Consider the following 20,653-nt stretch of genomic DNA (forward strand, 5'->3'; position numbering starts at 1 on the left):
TTCACTTTATCACCAATGGATAGAGATTCCAGAAAGAAATAATCCGACTCCTCAAAATGAAAATGGTTGAGTGATTCCTCGAACCTTATAAATAGTTTTTTTTTTTTTTAATATTGGAGAGATTTTTTCCCAAATAGTCCATCGTTTTATTTCACTTCCAAATAATAGTGTGGAATGCGTGGCTGCAATAACCTGAAAGCATCACTTTGCAGGTTCAAACCTTTACATCCCGTCGGACCCAGCGCGCAATCAAACCAAAAACGTCTCCTCCTCCGCGGCTACGGTTCTGCTTTCACCCACAGCGGGGTCGGATCTTTGCCGGTCCTGCGCAGCATGGAAGAACAGCTTCACGAGATTCACCCTGAAGGCTTCTTTACCGAGAATAAATCCTTTTCTCGCTCTTCCACCGGTGCGTTGCCAAAAGCTCACGCGAGCCACCGCGCCTTCTCCTTGTGGAACTGCTCCGCCCAGCGGCGCGTCAGCGCCAGGTAGTGACCGGCTCCGTGCGGCCGATAGTCCAGGTAGACCCGCGTGGCTGTCTTTCGGGGCACGGCCCTCTCGATCTGCGTTCCCTCGTGCCATTCGTTAAAGGACGTGATGGCCACCACCTCCGGCCTGGCGCCCAGCGCCGCCTGCAGGGCCGTCTCGTAGTACCGGCCGTTGACCCTGTTGCGCGTGTTGTGGTTGTTCCACGGCCGGACGCTGGCGTCCACGTAGCCCGGTCCGACGCCGGGGATGAAGAGGAGGCCGTTGCCGTCGCAGAAGGCTTTGATCGCCTTCCAGTTCCGGTGAGAGGAGCCGAAGGAGAAGCCGTTGGAGGCGAAGTAGGTGTACATGCCGTCGAAGCCTCCCGCCACGATGTCGCGCTCGTGTCGCTCGTCCACGATCAGAGCGATGAAGACGGAGTCGTAGGCCGAGCCGCGCACGCTGTGGGATCCGGTGGGGGTCAGGAGTTCAGCCCAGGAGTCTGGAGGAGTCAGGTAGGAGTCATAGATGTAGAACAGAGGAAGACTCGTCCCCGTGCTGGAGATGTACTTGTAGAAAGCTCCGTGGTCTCCGTACCTTTAACGGCAATGGAACAGCAGAGGGTTAACGGGAAGTGTTAGTGGTCAAAATGATTCATCGAGCCTTTATTGGCAGTTTATGATTGATTATGCGTGACTTTTCATTTTGGTCATCAGTCACTGAGGCAAAATATGGTGATTTTCTTTTTTTTCTTTTTCAGTTTCAAACACGTTTGAACTGAATATTTTCTCTTGCAGACGCTTTTTTTTAGAGCAGCTTCAATCCTTTCGCTCCAAAAGTCATTCATAAGTCATGAAAGTGGGGCCTTACATATTCAGATGTAGTCTCTGAAGGTATTTTGCTTTGCATCAGCGTGTTCTGACTAAGAGTGCATGAATTCTTAATGGTTTTTATATTTAAATGTAAACATTTAACCTGCCAGACGAGCTCCTGTATACCTGTCGATGATGTACTTGACGTTGTCGCGCACAGTCTGCTCATTGCGTCCTCTGTAAGGTTGAATGTGAAATGCGACCTAAGAAGACATGCAGATAGACACACACCTTTTTTTTTTTTTTTCGTTTCCATTCATCATATTATGGCATCAGAAAATCCCACCAGTCAGCACTGACCTTAGCGAGTATTGACTTTAAAAAAATCATCGTGCCGCCCTCGAGGCTATGATGATGATGATGACATCAAAAGTTTCACATTTATTGATTACTGTGTCACGCAGGAGGAGATGCTGCTGCTGCCCCCCCCCCCCCCCCCCTTTGCAACATTAGTGAAATCAAAAGCAGCAAAGCAAGGAGCTGGAAAATGTGTGCGAAAATTGAATATTTTATAGCAGGATTAGAGAATTCAGAGACTTTGAATAATGTATGATCAAAGTGAACCCCTCTGACTCAGCAAACACCCGGGGAATGAAGCGAAGTGAGGGAAAGGGCTTTTTAACACGACATCATCGGATGAGTTACACAAACCTGACGTACTTATACAAACATGTCTCTCGTTTGTCATTTTAAATTCACATAGAAAGATATTGAATCGCTCTTTTCTCTTCCTACACAGCTCTCGTTCGTCTTCCATCTCTATAGAGTCTGGTGTGAATTTGACTTCATTAACAATAAGAATTCCCTGTTGTTTCCTGACTGAAGGTGAAAGGACCAATATGGACAGTTATTTTAACCAAACTGGCAACAGGTCACATGATTTGACATCATATCTCTCCATCCTCTTGATGCGCTCCAATCATTCATCACTAAGTCAAACTCCTGATTGGAAGAAACAGCTTCATAGGAGGCGGCTGAGCAAGTTTAAAAGCATTCTCATGTCAGGTAGAATTTCTGTACTTATGGGGTGCATCAAAATTCTGTGTTTGGCCCACTTTCATTTCCTCGTTTCATCTATATTTCAGGTGTTGACGCACTCATTTCTATGTAGATGACAAGATGTTGTATGGCTGTAAAGCTGACCTTCCACACAGGCTCCATTCGGGTACATTAAACTCAACCTGCTACTAAATACAAATACAATTATTAGTTAGTTCTACTTTCTAATAATAAAAATATAATTTGAAATAAATTTGAAACAATAGATTGTGGGCAAATTCCATTCAGATTTCTGTAGGTTTATTTTGTGTATGTTTCTGCAACTTACAAGACACATATCTGCTGTTTGTCTGGAGAGTACAAAGATAATATAAAAACTTCCTGTGACTAAATAAATGATGATTCAATAACAACGGAAAAGTATTTTTTAAACAGCCACTGCAATTTACGATAGCAGCATTTTAGTAGAAAACCTGCTCCACCGCGAAGAGATGCCGACATATAATGCTAAAATCATTGAGCATTCACTCGTATTCCTGCAGCATTTTAAAGTATGTTGTAAAAAATTGAGTTGAATAGATTTGATTCGTTACTTTTCTACAGCTATGGGATTTTCCCCATAGCTGTAGCTCACGTCTCACTGATACACTCTCAAAATATACCCCTAACCATAACCCAATGCCTTTTACCTTGAGGTTGTGTCTGTATGCAGCATCCAGTACGGCTGGAACCAAATCCTCCACGGGTTCCCCATTGTCATCGGCTAGACCAGACGGATACCAAGACAGGACAAGAACACCTGGAGAAACACGAAAACTCTTGAGTACGATCATCCATCCTGGACTGACGACATGCCCCCCCCCCCCGGTGAGACCTCTGCTGCAGAGGACCTGCGTCTAAAAAGTGTTTGCATATGCATTGCTGAAATGATGAATGGGTTTCCTGTGGATTTCTTTTTTTTCTAAATGATGACAATCCTGAAATAGTGCTGTAAAACATTTTCTCTCATTAATCAATTGTACGTTTTTTTTTTTTTTTACAAACTCACTGAACATGTCCAGTCCACCGCTATTTTATAGAACAGGTTTTTAAACTTAAATCATTTTGACTCTCTTTCTGATTGTTTTGCATCTCATGTAACTGAATCCTGCACCTGATTGATGATCGATTGATCAACTTTTGAGTGTTTATTACGTCTCGTTTTAGTGACACTGTCTGAGCAGCTTGAGTCTGTTTATGATCTGATGCTGGTTCTATATCAGCCGCAGCATTACTGGGCAACGGAGAGGATCTGGTACATCAGTGCACTCAGACCTGCGAGCCGTGGAGCCTATTAGACTACAATACCCAGGTATACCTGTGTGCATTAAGAATATGGATGCTCGAGCCCACACTCTTTTTTTTTTATGAACATTTATAAAATGGTAGGATATCAGTCAGCCATCAAGTGTACTTGTAGCATCCGACTGGCTGGGGTGTCTGGTTAAATGAATAGTTTCAAGTAAGAATTGTGAGGCAGGACTCCTGTGATCCATCCGTCACAGAGATGAGGTTTCGGGGGGGGGGGGTACGGTTACCACTCCGGATGGTGTACAATTCCTAGTCTAGTTGTATATCCACTATGCAATGACAATAAAGGCTTTCTGTTCTACACTAACCGGCGGGTGGGGGGGGGGGGGGAGCTGTCCAGTAGGTGTGGTGCTGAAACTGTTTTCTGCCCCTCCAAGCGAAAATAAAAGCAACTTCCTGGTTATATAAGTCATTTTCTGTGCCGCTGCTGAACACTTAAATTAAAAATAAACACTCAGTTCTGTTTTTTTTTTGCCCCATGAAGAAACTCTCCGAACCGTACCCGCTGCAGACGCTCCGATCTGCTCCATGTGGGACTCCAACACGTCCGGATCCCGCGAGCTGTAGGGATCGAGCTCGGGGTAGAAACTGGATCCGATGTCCTCCGGCGGCGTGTGCCTCCCTCTCGGGTAGCTGGGGGCGATTTGGGGGTCCCAGTGTGGAACCAGGATGTGGTCCCAGTGAATGTATCTGCCGTCCGTGTGAGGATTCCCGTACCAGGTGTAGTAGAAAATGTGGACATCGTAAAATACGGTGCCCTCGGTACCGGAGTTGGGCAGAACTTCTTTGGCGTTACTTCCAACCTGGAACGCTTGACCCGCGGACGCGGTGCTGGCGTCCCGGGGCCGGGACACGGAGCGCCGGTCCATCTTCCCACCTGTCATCGGCTGGAGCTCGAAGCCCGGAGCCAGATCCGGGAACCCGTCACTGGGCTTTAGGGTCCTCAATCCCATCATGGCCCCAAAGATAAATGTCGTAAAGAGGAAGAGAGCGACGCAAGCTTTCCGCCGCAGCCTGGACATGTTCGTTTAGACTGGAAGAAGCTGGAAACAGCGAGGACGGGACTCTCTCTCTCTCTCTCTCTCCGCTCCATCAGTTCAGAGCTATCCCGACATCGAGTGGTCATTTGTGGAACAGAAGCGATCTTCGACTGCTGCGTTCAAGGACCGCGGGACATTCTGTTTCACTCGAAGTTACGATAAACAATTTAATGCGTGTATTGAGCATCGGAGAGGGAGAAGTAATAAAAGTGTAAAAGAGATTATTATATTATTATTGTTATGATAATAGTTTTTTGTTGTTGTTTACTTGTTGAGTAAATAAAATATATATTCCGTTTCAGAAATCGTGGTTTAACGTCAACGTTTCAAAATAGATTCTAATATTTTGTGAGAAAAAAAACAAAATCAAGACGAATCGAAAACAAATGTATTTCTCCGGGGTTACATTAATTCGTTTTAGAGGACTGGGCTTTAAAACAAAAGAATATTAAATGTTCCAATGGATCCGTTTTTACAAATTATATGATCATCTCAGGTTTATAGATTTATAAACACGCGAAACTGTAATTCATTAACAAAGTGCATGTCCTTTGTCCTTTGTCATGTTGGGACATTTAAAGCTGTCAGCCACAAGTTTTAGGGCTATAAATACTTGGTGGGTCCACAAGAGGTCGCTGTGGTAGTTTCGTTGAAATCGACGGGTCAGCTCTGAAGCATCCATCGGGAGCTGTTGGTGGTTTCATTCATGAAAAATGTAGGTTACATTGTTACCGGTAAGTTTTATATCCACAGAAAAGTGCAACCAGCCAGTCCTAAATCCTCTTCCCCGATACAGCTTGTCAACGAATCTACATATCAAACATTTCTAATGTTTTATCAGTAAAATAAAAGTAAAGCATGAAATAGCATTTTTTATAATGTATTCCGGTTATTAAACTTTTTCTCTGTTATCATAGCATTTGTTAAAGTAAAGCAAAATAATAAATGATTCCATATTCTCTAATAAAACAGTTAAGTTGATATATTTTTGTTAATTCTGCTTTTGACTATATAGATACAACATTAAGATCACTTTCCTCTTAATCATCCATCACTCCTCAAGGACACGAGTCAACAGTTTAGCGTGATGTGATCAATTACTATTGATCCATCAATTCATTTAACCACCTTGGCTTGTCTTCATGCGGCCATCTTGGGGGTTTTATCTGCTTTTGTTTCCTTTTACATTCTATCTCTTCATCTCTGTGGTTGTAGTTTCTCCCTCCACTGCAGCCTAGGAGGAAAACTGACCCCCCCCCCCCCCCTCCCTCCTCCGTGTTTAATCATAATTACCATTACAATCCTCTCTCTGGCTGCAGGAGACAATGCAGACGTAAATCTAGTTAATTGAGTTAAAACTACACCCACATTTAATCAAAATGACCTTTTTGAATTCAGGTGAATTGTTTCCACCTCATCACATTTAAAGAAATAAAGCGAAATGTGATTTAATTCTGTACCCATACACATCTTAACAGGGAAAAAAGTATAGTTTTTGACATTTAATATTTTATACACAGATTATCCCACATTGTAAAGTTGTTGAAGTGGCTGAATTTAGGATTTACGTGATTGGTCGATGCCCACATTTTGGGCCTTTTCCATCACGTATCGATCGATCCGTTGGGGGACTCTAATTGTGAATCACGTGGACGTGACCGAGAGTGGTGCAGGTTTTTTTGGACTGGTCATTTCTATACTGACCACCGCTGGAGAGAGGAAGCCAGCGTCTCGGATTCAGGCAGCAGCAGCGGACTCTGGGAGGAAACTGGCTCTCAAACATGGCAGAAGGTAAGCTGGGCTCTTTGGAGGATGCAACTAAAAAGGGCTGAAAGAGCTGGATGTCCTTGCATTGTTTTACAGGTTTTTTTTTTTTAGTAAGGGAGGAGGAGGAGATGGGGTGTCAACAAAAAAAATCTGCCCTTTGACCCCCACCACCCTCCCTTCATCCCTCATTGTTCAGGGGCGGGGGGGGGGGGGGTAGGGCTGCCAGCCCCCTTTTGTTTACCTATCTCTCCCGCTTTCCCTCTTGCGGCAAAGTTTCTGCTTTTCACCGCAGTTTGCGTGAAAGTGGCAATCCGCGAGGATTACGCAGTGTGAGGGCGCAAAAGGGAAACTGTGTCTTGGGTGCTGATTAAGACTCAAGGCAGAACTGAAGACATGGGCTCCGTTTCCAATCAGGATTTCCCAGGTTGAGTACAAAAAACCTGCAGTCTTATCTCTTTCCTTTTTTTTAAAATCGGATTTAATGAAGACGTCTTCTGGTCAACTGTCCATCCGATTACAATGGAACGTTTTAAAGGCATTGTTCAAACACGTGACCTGAAATCCGCGTGTTCTACCAAATATTAACGCTTGAACGAAATTATTAGAATTCTAAAAACGCTTTAAAAATATATATTTTTTATTGTTATTGTTGCTCAATCTCGTACAATTTTTTACTTCCTTTGCGACATTAGTCAAGACTTTACCAGAGAGGAACCGAAATGCCGCCTTCATCTCCCTTTCATCGATTCCTATATTGATCGATGATGTGCGTGGGAAGTTTTTCCAGCCTTTTGAAACGTTTTTATTTTTTTATTTTTATTTTATTTTATTTTTTATAAACATAATCGCATTTTGTAATCACATCAACTTTTCATGCAGGAATGTGTAAAAGCGAGGAGGATGAAGGACCGAGCGCCGAGGAAGACTCACGGGCTTTCAACGGGGTCGGCTTGTGTAAATGGTTCAACGTGCGCATGGGCTTCGGGTTCCTCTCCATGACCAATCGGGAAGGGGTTCCGCTGGACGAACCGGTTGATGTGTTTGTCCATCAGGTAAGATTCTATCCTGTCCCTTGGGGCTTCCCTTAAACCTAAAGTCCTCTAAATCCCCATCAATAGGGGCGAGATGATCTCACCGGTTCCCAATATATACCTGCTTCCATGTTTGTTTGTTTTTCAATGTTGCTTTATTAGAAATCCAGGTAAAAAAAAAATAAATAAAAACAATAGTGCGTGGAGGGTGGGGCGCAAACCACGCAACAACTTACTTTGAACTTTCTGGCCTCCTAAAAAGATACAAAAATCGCAATGAAAAAAATATATGGGGTCAAACTATTGTAATTAATCAGGTGTAACTGAACATAATAAAACAATATGTTACTCCAATAGTGAAGGATAGTTCGGTCACGGCGGACGGGCGGAGGAATGCGGGTCTGCGTGATAGTGCGCGCCGACCTAATCATCCCTGAAAGAAGGCCGCCATAACTCCTTCAGCCTTAGCTCCAAAGAAAGTGAAATATAACGCGAGAGCTCTCCGTTTTAGGGGGGCTTTAATGTGGAAGTTAAAAAAGTTCACTTTTGGTGGGTGTTTCTCCCTCCCCAGGGGGAACACGTGTTCCACAGCCCTCGTGCTTTAAGGGCGTTGAATCAATGAAATGTTAATTAATGAAGTATAACTGGGAACTCTTTTATCACATTTTATTTTAGTCATTTTATTTAGTTTACATCAGAGTTCACCATAACTGTCTTAACGTAATTTAAGATTTGAGATTGGTCTTAATAAATAAATAATAAACAAAGGTTATTGATCCCTTATTGACTGTAAACAAACCTTGTTTTGGGGTGAATTATTGCTTGGAATCTGCTCTTTGTGATCATTTCTTTCTCTTACAGGCCTCACATGAGGTTTTATTGTGTCTGATTTAGTCTTAGGAAGGTATAAGAAAGAACTTAATGGTTCATTTGGGTTTAGCCGAAACCTTGTTTCACCTGGGTGGGAGGTCGAGGTGAATTTCCCTCCTACTTCTCCTCACGTGAGAGAGCGCCTCCATTGCTGCCTGATAAGTTATGTGAATGAGAGGCTTCCCTACTGCTGCTTATTCACCTCAAGGTTCCTGTCATAAAGTGATTAAAGCCTCTTTGCCAGTCGCCCCCACCCCCTTTGTGTGTGGGTGTGGTGCTGCACTATTAAGGGGAGAGCTCTCAGGGTTCATTTCAAGTAAATTTCCTTGATCACAAAATTCCTCCACCCTGCAATAAATCATGCATCATTCAAAGGTTTAATTTAATTGGATATCAACACATCTGTATGAAACAGTCCATATTATTTTCTGAGTTCATCTGGGGGATACAAGCTTTTATATAGCTATAAAGTTTTTTTTTTTATTAAAAAGCGACATGGATTAGTGGTTTGATGAAAGGTAATACCAACTGCCATTGTCTACATTGAGCAGAAATCATCATCCAAGGTCAAACATGTTGCATCAAAGAAATGAAAGAAGGAAGTTGTGATGTCCTCTGCTTTACTCACGGAATAACCTACAACATTACTTCTATTTTTCCACAAGAAATTCAATACCAATGACTTCCTTCCGTCTGCTTCGCTAGATAAAATAAACATGCGTGCTTCGATGATGAATGTGTGGGGGGTTATGGCAATTAAAAAGGCCCCTACCCCAAAATTAGTGCCCGCGTGTCAGGGAATATTAACTCCCGGGGTCCTGTGGCCTTTGTGCAGATGGACAATAGAGCCATGCATCCGAATGAAGCCCCCCTCGGCCGTGCCCGACCCCGTCTTTGTCTCAGCAGCAGCCCTGCTATTGTTCCTTCCTGCTCTGATGTCTTTCTCTGCCTCGCTCGGCTTCCAGACGCGTACTAGATAGATTACAGCAGGCTCCACTGATGACACCTCTGTACCGGGCCCTCGCCCCGCCCTTATCTACCTGCGTGTTAGTGGATAACCAGGTAAAGGTTATGCGGCTGCTGAGCGTCTGTTAAGGGATGGAGACAGTCGCATGCAAGAGAGGAAGTGGATTAACGGTCACCAAGGCCTGAGGGAACTGAGGTTCTGCTGATGTGCATGTCGTCACTCAAGTGTCATGGTTCCCCCAGATGTGCGTATTTATGGCTTAAAAGTTTGCAGGAGATGCTCGACTGTGAGCCGATAGTTTGCAGCTCATTAGAAATATTGGTCTTTACGAGTAGACTAACGTGCCTCCTTATTGGTTAATTAATCTGAAGCTGCATTTATCATCTTTGCATTCCATCTTTTAAAGGATTAACTGTTTTAAAGGATTCTCCTCTTGAATTTAGTTGAAAGTTGAGTGGAAGACATTTTGTTTTTATTCCTGGCATCTTTGTAAAAAAGGCAAATATTTCGGCTTTTTATTCAGAAATTAAATAAACTTGTAACATTGCGGATCTTTCTTTTCCTGTGCCAAAAGTCTTTTGTAATTATAATCCCGTGTTTTCCTTTATCTTTTATTTCTTCTCTGTATGTAAAATACTTCTGGTATCAACAAGAGTATCTTTAAAGGTCAAACCAGGTTGAACATAGTTTCAGTGAATATGATGCTGAACCGGGGGGGGGAGCTGGTGTTTACCCAAAGCGGCCAAGCCATTGTTGACGCACCAACACGTCTCTCTGACAACACGGAATCATTTTTCACAAAGAAAAAAATGATCAAACACTGATATCAAGAATGCTATTTGGTCAGTCTCAACCTTTATCTTCTACATCTTTCTGCCACACAACCATCCAAGGAATGTCACCCTGACCCCCCAACCGAGAAGCCACACTGTCTTCTCACCCCACCCCCCAAACCGTAGCCCTCACCCTGCATCCTGCTGTTTGGGGTTAGTGTTGGTGGCCGGTGTGTTAGTGGGAGCTTTGTGATGTGGGTGGGATAAGTGATAGGGTGGGGGCAGCAATGTGGAATGCTGTTCTTCCAGAGAGGGGGGATGGGCTGAAGGTTATCCTCATTAGATTTACCACTCATACACAGCAACAACAAAAAAAAAAAAGACAAATCTGCCCCCCAGGCCAGTAGAGATGGTGGGCAGGGTGGTAAGAGTAAGGTTTGTAGTGCTTGAGAGTTAATCAGGTGAGAGATCATGATCAGATTAAAATACCAGATACCTGATAAATGCTGATGGTATTAAGTGAAGAATAGGTGGGGTGGGGGGGGGGGGTCCCAATGTGTCATATGCAGAGGCTCGGAACAGTGCTGATTTTCAGAAACATCGCTTTACTCTATTTATGATTCTGTAGAAAGTACTAGACAGTCTGTGTTTGCACAAGAACGCCACTGGGTTTCACCGTTGCTAACGTAAATGCCGAATCCTCTTCCTGTCACCTTTTTCAGAGCAAGTTGCACATGGAAGGCTTCCGCAGCCTGAAGGAAGGCGAAGCGGTCGAGTTTACGTTCAAAAAGTCCTCGAAGGGCCTGGAGTCACAGAGAGTCACCGGACCAGGTGGCGCCCCCTGCTTGGGCAGCGAACGGAGACCAAAAGGCAAGAAGGTCCAGAAGCGGCGCTCAAAAGGAGATAGGTGAGCAGAGATAGGCTGTGAAAGATTTAGATTTAGATCGATGCTCCTTTCCTAGACGTTAGATGGAAACTCATCAATAGATTACATTTTTAAAAATGATTTACATACTAAAATATCCTGAAAGTATTTCATAGTATCTAATTGAGTTGAAAGCCTTAGAGTAGACTATGTACGATCCTGTTATGAAAAAACCAGCATCTGATTGAAGCTTTGATTTTATTACTAAAAAAAGTAATTTGTATAAAAGTATGCAATTTATTTTTGACAGATAGCACAAATAGTTTATTAGAAAGGAATTGCTAGCATTTTATGTCCACTTGGATCAGATATACAATGGTGTAATAGTTGTTCCCCAATTTCCTTCCTCTTCCTCAACCCCAACCCCCAACTCTAGCCCCAGCGAGGGTCACACCAGAAGGTTTGACTTGTGACCTGGATCAATAACTATTTAAATCTGCTGGCCCCTGGTGAATTCACACCCAGTGGCTCTCCCTACACAAAACCCTATTCGGTCATTGTGATTCGTAATTCCAAAAATCAAACTACTAACCGAACAATGTCACAATTTTAATAACAGAAATATTAGCTACACTTAGTTGTTGCTGGTTTTGAATAGCCTCTTAAGGGATGATAAATTGGTAAATTTACACTTTTAAGTTTCAAGCAAAACAAAACTATGAGGTCCCTCCAAGGGAAAGAAAAAAAAAAAAAAAACAACAACTAAGGGAGGCCGTGGTTTTTGAGGCATTCTTTGAATGGTCACATAGCAAAGGTTTAGAGGTGCATCAACTCCTGTCAGCTGTGATTAGAGCCAGAGAGTAGTCAGTGTGAGAACTGAGATCATTACTGCCTCAAAGACTCCTGAGAGGCTAGCAGTGGTTCGATCAACCTCCCGAGGCCTCACTGATCCATTGAAAAGATATTCCTCCCCCCCCTTCAGCACATTTCAATATGCAATACTGGCTGGCGTTGCATTGGCTTATATATGATTGATTGATAACATTTATAACTAATCATCATGCTAGGTAGTTTCATTTCGATTCTTGCTTCTGTATTTGTGCTTTGCGGCTGTTTTCCGGTCCACATTTCACAGATCACCTTTGTGGGTGAGTGTGTGTGTGTGTGTGTGTGTATGTGGGTATATAAAAGAATGAAGGTGGGGAAAAAAAGCTCCTGTCCATTTAATTGATAACAGATGTAAGAGCCTGGGCAAAGGGGTGAAAGGTCAGGGTTGCCATGGTAACAGTGTATGAGTAAATGCAAAGGTTGTGGGGGGCTGGGATGGGATTGGTGGTGAGAGAACTCAGGAGAGGTGCAGGGCTCAGAGGTCATTACTACAGCTTTTTTAGACAAAGGGACCACTTCCCCTTCCTGATGGATGCTGATGTAGGGAGCTCCTGCAATGTGATGGTTTAGACCTTGACACCACCCCTAACGGCCACCACCACAAAGCCACACCGACCCCTGGCAGCCACCTTGTTCAAGCCTCATCTGCTGCTGCTGTGATTGTAGCAGGGGGGGGGTATGCAGTGGCACACCGCATCACGCCCGACACCCATCTGTCTTCCAGCCCTGCACACGTGGCCATTCTATAGCGATGGCGTTCGTTTCTAACGTTCAATACTTATGAAAGGGATGTTTCACTTTGACACAGTAGACTGCAACAGGAAGTTTTTTTAATGTGACAAATAGGGCAAGCTGTTCGATATACAAGGAGATAATATTCTGTAGTACTGTTGAATGCTTTACAGAAACCTCTGAATGCAAAAAGGTAGCTAGAAAGGAGGTTTTGTCATCTTGGAAACAGGGCATGGTTTAGTTTTTTTTTTTTTTTTTACGAGCCCTGCTTCTCTATTCAGTACAATATAGAGAATGGGATTTGACCTGAAATGCCCTTGCAAGATTTACCGTACTAGCCTCTTGAACCTGAAGCCATTCCAGGGTTAGTGTTAGGGAAATGTTGCCACCTAGTGGCAAACGGATGTAACTTGAAGTCCTACTACACTCTGAAAATGTGCTTTGGCTGTTTATTCCTCGTCTTTATGTGGCTTTACTTAAACTTTGGAGATGTAAGCAGGATGTCACACTAGAAGGAGACCAAATTCGAACCAAAGAAGAGGAATTAATATTAGACGTGTATCTGGTGGCCAGAAGAGTTAATTCAAATGTTTTATGGAAAAAGACCCTTTTTAAATATTCAAATATTTTGCGAAAATATAGCCCAGATTTATCTATCATATCTTTTTATCTGCTGCTACATTACATCTGAGTAAATGACCTCTCCTCTCATAGGTGCTACAACTGTGGAGCCCTGGACCACCATGCCAAAGAGTGCAAGTTGCCACCCCAGCCCAAGAAATGCCATTTCTGCCAAAGCATTGACCACATGGTTGCTAACTGCCCAATCAAAGCACAACAGTCCTCACCGGGTTCTCAGGGAAACCCGTCCCCCTCGAAAGGAGACGAGAAGCACAGCCTCTCCGTGCCGCTTCCCGAGATATCTGATTAATACGGAAATACTGACACCGAGGAAGCACAGAGGCCAATCAAGCAGCTTAGACTGATAGAAGGTACACGCAATCCCCCTCCACCTGTTGAAGCTGCTTTTGGAACTACCTCAGGTTTAAAAAAATATATATATACTTTTGAAAATGTTCACATTGTTTTTGTGTTGTTTTCATTTGGTGTAACACTCAGGAATGCTGCCGAATTATTGCACTCGGGACGCTTTTAAATGTTTAAATCATTGTCGTTCTCCGAGTGGATAAAGATAGTGAGCAATGCCATGTAACAGATTTATCGTGAAGAGTTTCTGTAGAATCTGTTTTATTTCTTTTCTAGTGTACTTACACTGTGGACAATATACATCCTCTGTTTTTGCATTATACTCAGTCAATGTCGTTAAGTATAGATGTATAGCTCTACACTTTTGCTGCCTTACATTTTCCTTCCTGACTGTTACACCTCACTATCGACAAGGCAGAGACCGTTGATACCTCTGCAAAGAATGTTACTGTGAATATAATGAGGGGTTAGTGAAAACACATGGGATGGGTTTTTAGGATATAGCTATAGGCAGTGTATTGTAATCTGCAAATATTGCAACCGACCATCCAGTAATCCTGGGGCCAAATGAATGTTGAACCAGAAGCTGCTTCCAGTTTTTGGCTAAGAGTATTTTCTTCCCCCCCCCCCCATCATTTTATAATTCTCACCCAGCGTTTTGCTGGCTGTCCAAAGCTGCACAGAATACCTCATTGGTACATGTATGGACTGCTACCAAAAAAGAATAATTACAACTACTAACAGCAAACCAAACATCGACAGAATACAGCGATGGAGATTGTGGATGGATTCGCTAAAAATCACTTTCGCGCTAGTTTTTAAACGGCATCGCCACCAATCTCTTGAACGCCACACCCAACATAGTATTTGGAAAAAGTCAAGTGCGGCCTGTTGTGCTTGTGCAAAGAGTCACCTTTAATGCTCGCTTACCTGTAAGATATGTGTCAAAACTCCCATATAGGTTTCCCCAAATCCGTGATGAAAAATAGTTATAATGTCCTCATTGGATTTGATAGCATTCCAACCACTATTATATCAAACCTAATGCAGGAACATCATCACTTTCAAAAATGTACTTGATCTGCGCTGAGGTACTGAAGTGTCCAGCTAGCTCTCCTCTTGATACTTGAATAAAGTGAGGCAGAATCAGCCACGATGTTGCCAGTGGGACGGGCTGGTGTTTTTATTTTTACCTGTGTGATCCATTTTTAGGTAGTTATTTAAGATATTACCTCCCTATAACCCTCAGTGGGTTTATAGTTCAGGAACACCGAGCCTGCGTGGAGGAGTGAGTAGAACTAGCTAGCCAATCAGAATTTTACTCCCGTTTTACAGGAGAAGCTGGCGAGACCTGAACACCCTTAATATATATGTAAAATTATTCTAAAGCCTTTTGAAAAAAGAAATACTACTAATTTATTTCCATCCGCTTCTCCTTCTACGTACTCCTTTTGAAGCTTCTCAGCGATGAATGGTAAACATCACAAACCCACCAAACATCATGCAGTGCTGCGTGTGACGTTTTAACATCAAGGTACTTTGTAATACCAGTAATATTTTACAACTATATGGAGTACATGCTGTACAGGTACATAGCATTATGAGGGTTGATGAAAACTGTGAATTTCTTAATTTCTTTGCCTTGTATGATTTTTTTTTGTGTTCTATATTCTTGTGCACAGTGAGGATTTCTGAAGACTCCCATTGTTGTTCCTATCTATGCTAAAACCAATGCAATGTTTCACTGCACTATTCCTGTGTAAAATGCATGAATTTCTTTTTTAGATTCAGCTTAATCTCTTTTGAATATATGTGACTTTTTTTTTTAGATCTTCACGTAAAGTTGATGGTTGGAAAAAGAAATACCTCCACTCAGGCTCATCTCAGGAATTGTCAATCTGAAAACTCAGGGATTACTTCAGATTGATTGAGAGTTAAACAGTTAAGATTGAGGATTGTGACTCTTTTACTTTGTTTACTCTCCGTGCGCTCAGAGTGATGATTATCTTGATATTTTCTTCCCATTGGTATAGCCTGCCATGATATGATGCAAAGAAAATTGTCTTTTATTGTTGTATTTTTTATTCATTGTAGATGGGGATGTAGCAAAACTACTTTTACAGGGACTGGGGCTAGTAGTGTATAATCCAGGGTTGTCTCATCTCAACACGTCTCCGATACTTGGTGTTTCTGACTATCAGTGCTTATGACAAAAATAATGTGTCATTCAAGACTTAATATTCAACTGTTATTTCACACCCTACTTTCTGAGTGATGTTTCTTTTTAGTTTAAATGTTGTAATATTTAGTTTAACTTCACCCATTGCATGAGAAGGACATATTGTTCGAGAAGTTCTTTGTTTAGATAGAATCCTTTACTTTCCCATGTATTTTTATGTTTAATGCCACACCTCCCATGATTGTTGTTGCAGTGTATCCTCTGATTTTAAAATTTTAATTTCTCTCCATTTTAAAGGGTGATCAACTTTCTTTGAAATCCCTACAAAACAGATTTTACTCTGCTGTCACACTCTAACTTGAATCGACTGCAAAGGTTGATCAACAGTTGAACTGTATTCTTGTAATGTTAGTAATACTCTGCTGTACTTGGTGTTTCTATATTTTTGGAAACATGAGCTGCATTCTGATTGAAGCAACCCTGTGATTTTGTGATATTATGATTGTCGGGTGTTAGGTGGGTTAGATATACCGTGAAAATCAAAAGACCTGTAAAGCTCTGTGCTCAGGGTAATATTTGATGCATCAAGGTTTTCTGTAGCATCAAAGCTACTTCCAAACATGTGCAAGTATTACTGAATGTATTGATTGCCATAAAACGGCTATCTTGATTTAATGGCTGATACAAACCAGTGTCAGCGATGAGCAACATGTAGGTAATTCAAAGTATTGCTGTTATTATGTTTCCATGTGTAAAGATTTCCATTTCCTAGGAAATATGTCAATATTCATGTGTCTTTTTTTCCTTACAGTAGAGTGAATGTACTCATGTATTCTCAGCAAAGTGTGCTACAGTATTGAAAGTAAAATTCCAGACATGGTAACTATTATTGTTGTGTTTAACTAGCACATCCTTTGTGGGGTGTATGTCTATCCTGGATGCTAAACAGGGAACTGGGACTGGGAACAAAAATTCAGCTCGACGAGTGCATCCAGTTTTCTTTATTTGTCTGGAGCTGGGAAACTTCAGTTAACCACCAGCAGATGGTCTCAAAGGGAAACATAAAAGGAAACTTGGTCCTAGTCCATTAAGAGCTTTTTATAAAACGGGATTACCTTACATTTTCAGATGTAACAATAAACAGTAATTCTGTTAAATATTCAGAACATAGCTTGACCAGTAAATTGTGCATTTGAATAAAAGAACCATTGTAAAACAACACTTATAAAAAAACTATGCAGCGTCAAGTGAAATAAAATGTACGGCAACCCTATGGGGCCAAAACGGCTGTACTTACCCGTTGTGTCCGTCAGGGGCGCTGTTCTGTCTTTATCGTCAATGACGAACATTATGGGTGAAGTCCAGTATGACTGATCAGGAGGACAGCTACCAAACGTCACATTTAAATTGACAGTTTTTTGGGGGGCGGGGGGGGGGAGTAGTGGTCTTTTTTTTACGTTTTGGACGTTTACTCCTGCGTCGTGATGCGGCTTTTACTTCACAGAGCCTATTTAAGAAGCCAGTCGATCCTCAGAAGAAGAAACTCTGCGTTATCAAAATGCACAAGACGCGACGATAATGTTAATGTTTCCCTCTTCAGTCATTCAACTGGACTTCAAGCCCCGACATGCAAAGCTCTTCTCTACAGAGAACACGGAGACCCTTCAAAAGTCGTTCAGTAAGAGTCGCCTTTAAGATAAATTATACAAAGCTTATTCCTGCTTGTACAGTCGGCTTGGGGAGGCGGGCGTGCGCTTTGGTGGTCAGACGTACATTTTCTAAACTGTCAGTTTGCTCTTAAAGTTTTGTGAAATTGACTTGTGTATGAAAGCACTTGTAGTTTTGCTTGTTAATAATGCTTTGACAGTAGCTGTAGCAAGTTTTGTTCTGTCTCGACTTCTTCTCCTCTGTTGTTGGTGCTCCAATTCACTACACTACTCATTACTGCCCCCTAAGGACAGAGTGCGACATTACTCAATAGGAGGTTATGCTTTCTCCTGTGTTGGTTTGTCTGTCTGTTTGACTTGTGGGCAAGGTAACGCAAAAAAGTTCTGAATCTGGATGGATATATATATTTCGGATGCAACACGAGTTCATATTTAATTGGTTGCCTGTTCAAAACTTGTATTGAACTCCTGCTGAAAGCGTATAAAGTAACCCTATTATGTACTTATTATGAATTGTCTCATTTTGCGTTGCTTGATATCTAGTTGCATCGGAAATTCATAACAAGTCAGTTGCGTTAGCTTTTTCATAAGATTGGGTAATTAGTAGAACATTTCAAGTCTTATTTAAACAATAAAAAAACAATCAAAACGAATAACATGGCAACCCTGGATTTCAATCCACTACTGAAAAGGTCTCCATTTTATCACATATTAGAATTAAATCTTGATAAAATTTTCAGGAAATGTTGGGGAATCTTACCAGGAATATTTGATTCAATTTTTGTTACGATCCACAAGAGATCCTGGATTCTGCATCACTTTGAAGTATTCTGTAACAAATATTGCTTTAGAAATTACTGCAACAATACATTGATTATCAAATGCTTTTTTTCTTTTTTTCAGGTTGGAAGATATAGATCTGCCCTCCAGAGGCGTAAATGATGTTCTGGTTAAAATGCTGGCAGCTCCAATCAACCCAGCTGACATCAACATGATCCAAGGTTTTTGGTTTATTGCACAAGACCAACAAGATGGTCAAGAAAATCAACGCAGTATTTATTTTTGTAAAGTATGAGGGCAACTTCATCTGACATTTGTTCTCAGGTACTTACGGCATCTCTGTTGACCTCCCAGCTGTTGGGGGAAATGAGGGAGTGGCTCAGGTCTTAGAGGTGGGCAGCAATGTGAAGTCCATCAAAGCAGGGGATTGGGTCATCCCGAGAAGTTCAGGTTTAGGTAAATTACACGTCGAATCGCATGAATAGGTCCGCAGCCTCACAATGACGTTTCCCAGCATGAGAGCCAAAAGCTTGCGTACCTTTCTGAGAGCAGGGACCTGGACGACGGAGGCGGTGCTGCCTGAGGATGCGCTCGTCTCGCTGCCGAAAGACATTCCCTTGTTGTGTGCCGCTACATTAAAGGTGAATCCCTGCACTGCCTTCAGGATGCTATCTGACTTTGAGGATCTCAAGCCTGGTAATTATTTCCAAAAACAGGCTGATAACAGTAGTTTCTTTAAAAAAAAAATAAGAAAGAATCTTAGAGTGTTCATTAATCAGCGGGAACGCTGATAAACAGATGATAACACCAGAGGCAGTGTTGTGGTTTTAGCCGCCAATGGGGCCCTCAAGCTGCTCTTCTTTGCAGGCGATTCCGTGATTCAGAATGCAGCCAACAGCGGCGTGGGACAAGCTGTAATACAGATTGCTGCTGCAAGAGGAATAAACACGATCAACGTGGTCAGAGACAGGTGAAGCCCGTCAAATCATATTAAGAGATGATAAATAATTACCCGGATGCACTTTATCGCCAGTCATGTTTATCAAGCCTGAACTTCTCTGTCCTAATCATTGACTTGGGTTATCAGTGTCTTCCTGAGACTCACCTTGCTATGAGATAGTGTGTGTGTGTGTGTGTGTGTGTGTGTTTTGTCCAAGATTAACAGACGGTGTTCTCTTTTGTATGTTGAATTTATGGGTGTTTTCACAGGCCAGAGTTTGCAGAGCTCAGCGAAAGGCTGAAGAGCATTGGGGCGACGCACGTGATCAAAGAAGAGGCGCTCAGGCAGCCTGAGATGAAGGAATTATTCAGGGTCAGTGGGACTGAGATCCGGTCATGTGGCTTTAATTATTCTGTGAAATACTCATCACATATGAATGATTTCTTATTGCATTTTATTTATTTATTATTGATTCTCACAGATCTGTCCAAAACCTAAACTAGCACTGAATGGAGTCGGAGGCAAGAGTGCAACAGAATTGCTCCGTCATCTGCAGTAAGGATGTTCGCTCTGGATGATGTTTGTCTGATATCTGACTCTGAAGAAAAGTATAGTCACAAAATCCCCCAATTTTCCTCTCTTCATCTCCAGGAATGGAGCAACTATGGTTACATATGGGGGCATGGCCAAAAAGCCAGTTACTATCCCTGTGGTGAGCTGAAACGTCTTTGAGCCTCGCGGATTAAATATTTCTATCGGCACTTTTAATAAACCCATCCTCTCCAGGGTGCGCTCATTTTCAAGGACGTGAAGGTTCGAGGATTTTGGATCACTCAGTGGCATAAAGACTGCTCAAGCGGTGAGTCGGTCGGGAGTTTTGTAGATCAAGATACCTAAATAAATGTTTTGGAACTAATTTGACCATAAATATGATTTCTTCTTAGACGGAAAGGCATTTCGAGCCATGCTGGGTGAACTGTGCGACCTCATCCGGCAGGGAAAGCTGACGGCTCCCGTCTGCACCGAGGTGGGCCTTCAGGAGTACAGCAAGGGTCTGGATGCAGCCATGCAGCCTTTCATTTCAGCTAAACAGGTCCTCATCATGTGAACGTACAAATGCTACACAACCAGCTCTCCCAGAGTATAAACCTGCAGCATAACACGAGCATTTTCACGTTATCTTCAATGTGTCACTGATTCACTGCCCCACTGATTCAGCTTGTTTGCGGATGGCTCAAAGTCCATTTATCTGTAATGTTATAAGTTCATCAAATAATTAAAAACTCATTAACTATTTATATAGCGATTATGGGATAACGGGAACCCAGATAACTTTATTTGATGTTATAAGGACACGAGTAAGACTGCAATCAAAGTTTATCACTGATTATGCCTGTTAAAGGAAGATTCAGCCAATAAAAAGCTTTTGTCTCCATTTTTGTTTTTATTAAATACACAGTAATATGATTAGGTAGAAATGT

General features: G+C 42.2%; 3 protein-coding genes across 3 annotated transcripts; 2 read left to right on the forward strand and 1 right to left on the reverse strand.

Annotated features, from left to right (window-relative positions):
- Window positions 1-278: 278 nt before the first annotated feature.
- LOC137914054 (glycoprotein endo-alpha-1,2-mannosidase-like protein) lies at window positions 279-4,708 on the reverse strand. The gene is made up of 5 exons (XM_068757677.1): window positions 4,189-4,708; window positions 3,026-3,135; window positions 1,464-1,540; window positions 430-1,062; window positions 279-324 (listed from the first exon to the last, which is right to left on the reverse strand). The coding sequence occupies exons 1-5, from the start codon at window positions 4,706-4,708 to the stop codon at window positions 279-281; spliced, it is 1,386 nt and encodes a 461-aa protein (XP_068613778.1).
- Window positions 4,709-6,507: 1,799 nt separating this feature from the next.
- On the forward strand, window positions 6,508-13,550 carry lin28aa (lin-28 homolog Aa). Its single transcript, XM_068760323.1, has 4 exons — window positions 6,508-6,517; window positions 7,373-7,545; window positions 10,857-11,041; window positions 13,334-13,550. Exons 1-4 carry the CDS (start codon window positions 6,508-6,510, stop codon window positions 13,548-13,550), a joined length of 585 nt encoding a protein of 194 aa, XP_068616424.1.
- A 3,590-nt stretch (window positions 13,551-17,140) lies between these two features.
- Window positions 17,141-20,607, forward strand: mecr (mitochondrial trans-2-enoyl-CoA reductase). The gene is made up of 10 exons (XM_068758850.1): window positions 17,141-17,463; window positions 18,356-18,453; window positions 18,557-18,688; window positions 18,785-18,928; window positions 19,100-19,202; window positions 19,442-19,544; window positions 19,654-19,727; window positions 19,824-19,884; window positions 19,959-20,031; window positions 20,117-20,607. Exons 1-10 carry the CDS (start codon window positions 17,270-17,272, stop codon window positions 20,278-20,280), a joined length of 1,146 nt encoding a protein of 381 aa, XP_068614951.1. The 5' UTR covers window positions 17,141-17,269; the 3' UTR covers window positions 20,281-20,607.
- Window positions 20,608-20,653: the final 46 nt, after the last annotated feature.

Source organism: Brachionichthys hirsutus, chromosome 3 (assembly GCF_040956055.1).
Source record: "Brachionichthys hirsutus isolate HB-005 chromosome 3, CSIRO-AGI_Bhir_v1, whole genome shotgun sequence".
NCBI classification, from domain to species: Eukaryota; Metazoa; Chordata; class Actinopteri; order Lophiiformes; family Brachionichthyidae; genus Brachionichthys; species Brachionichthys hirsutus.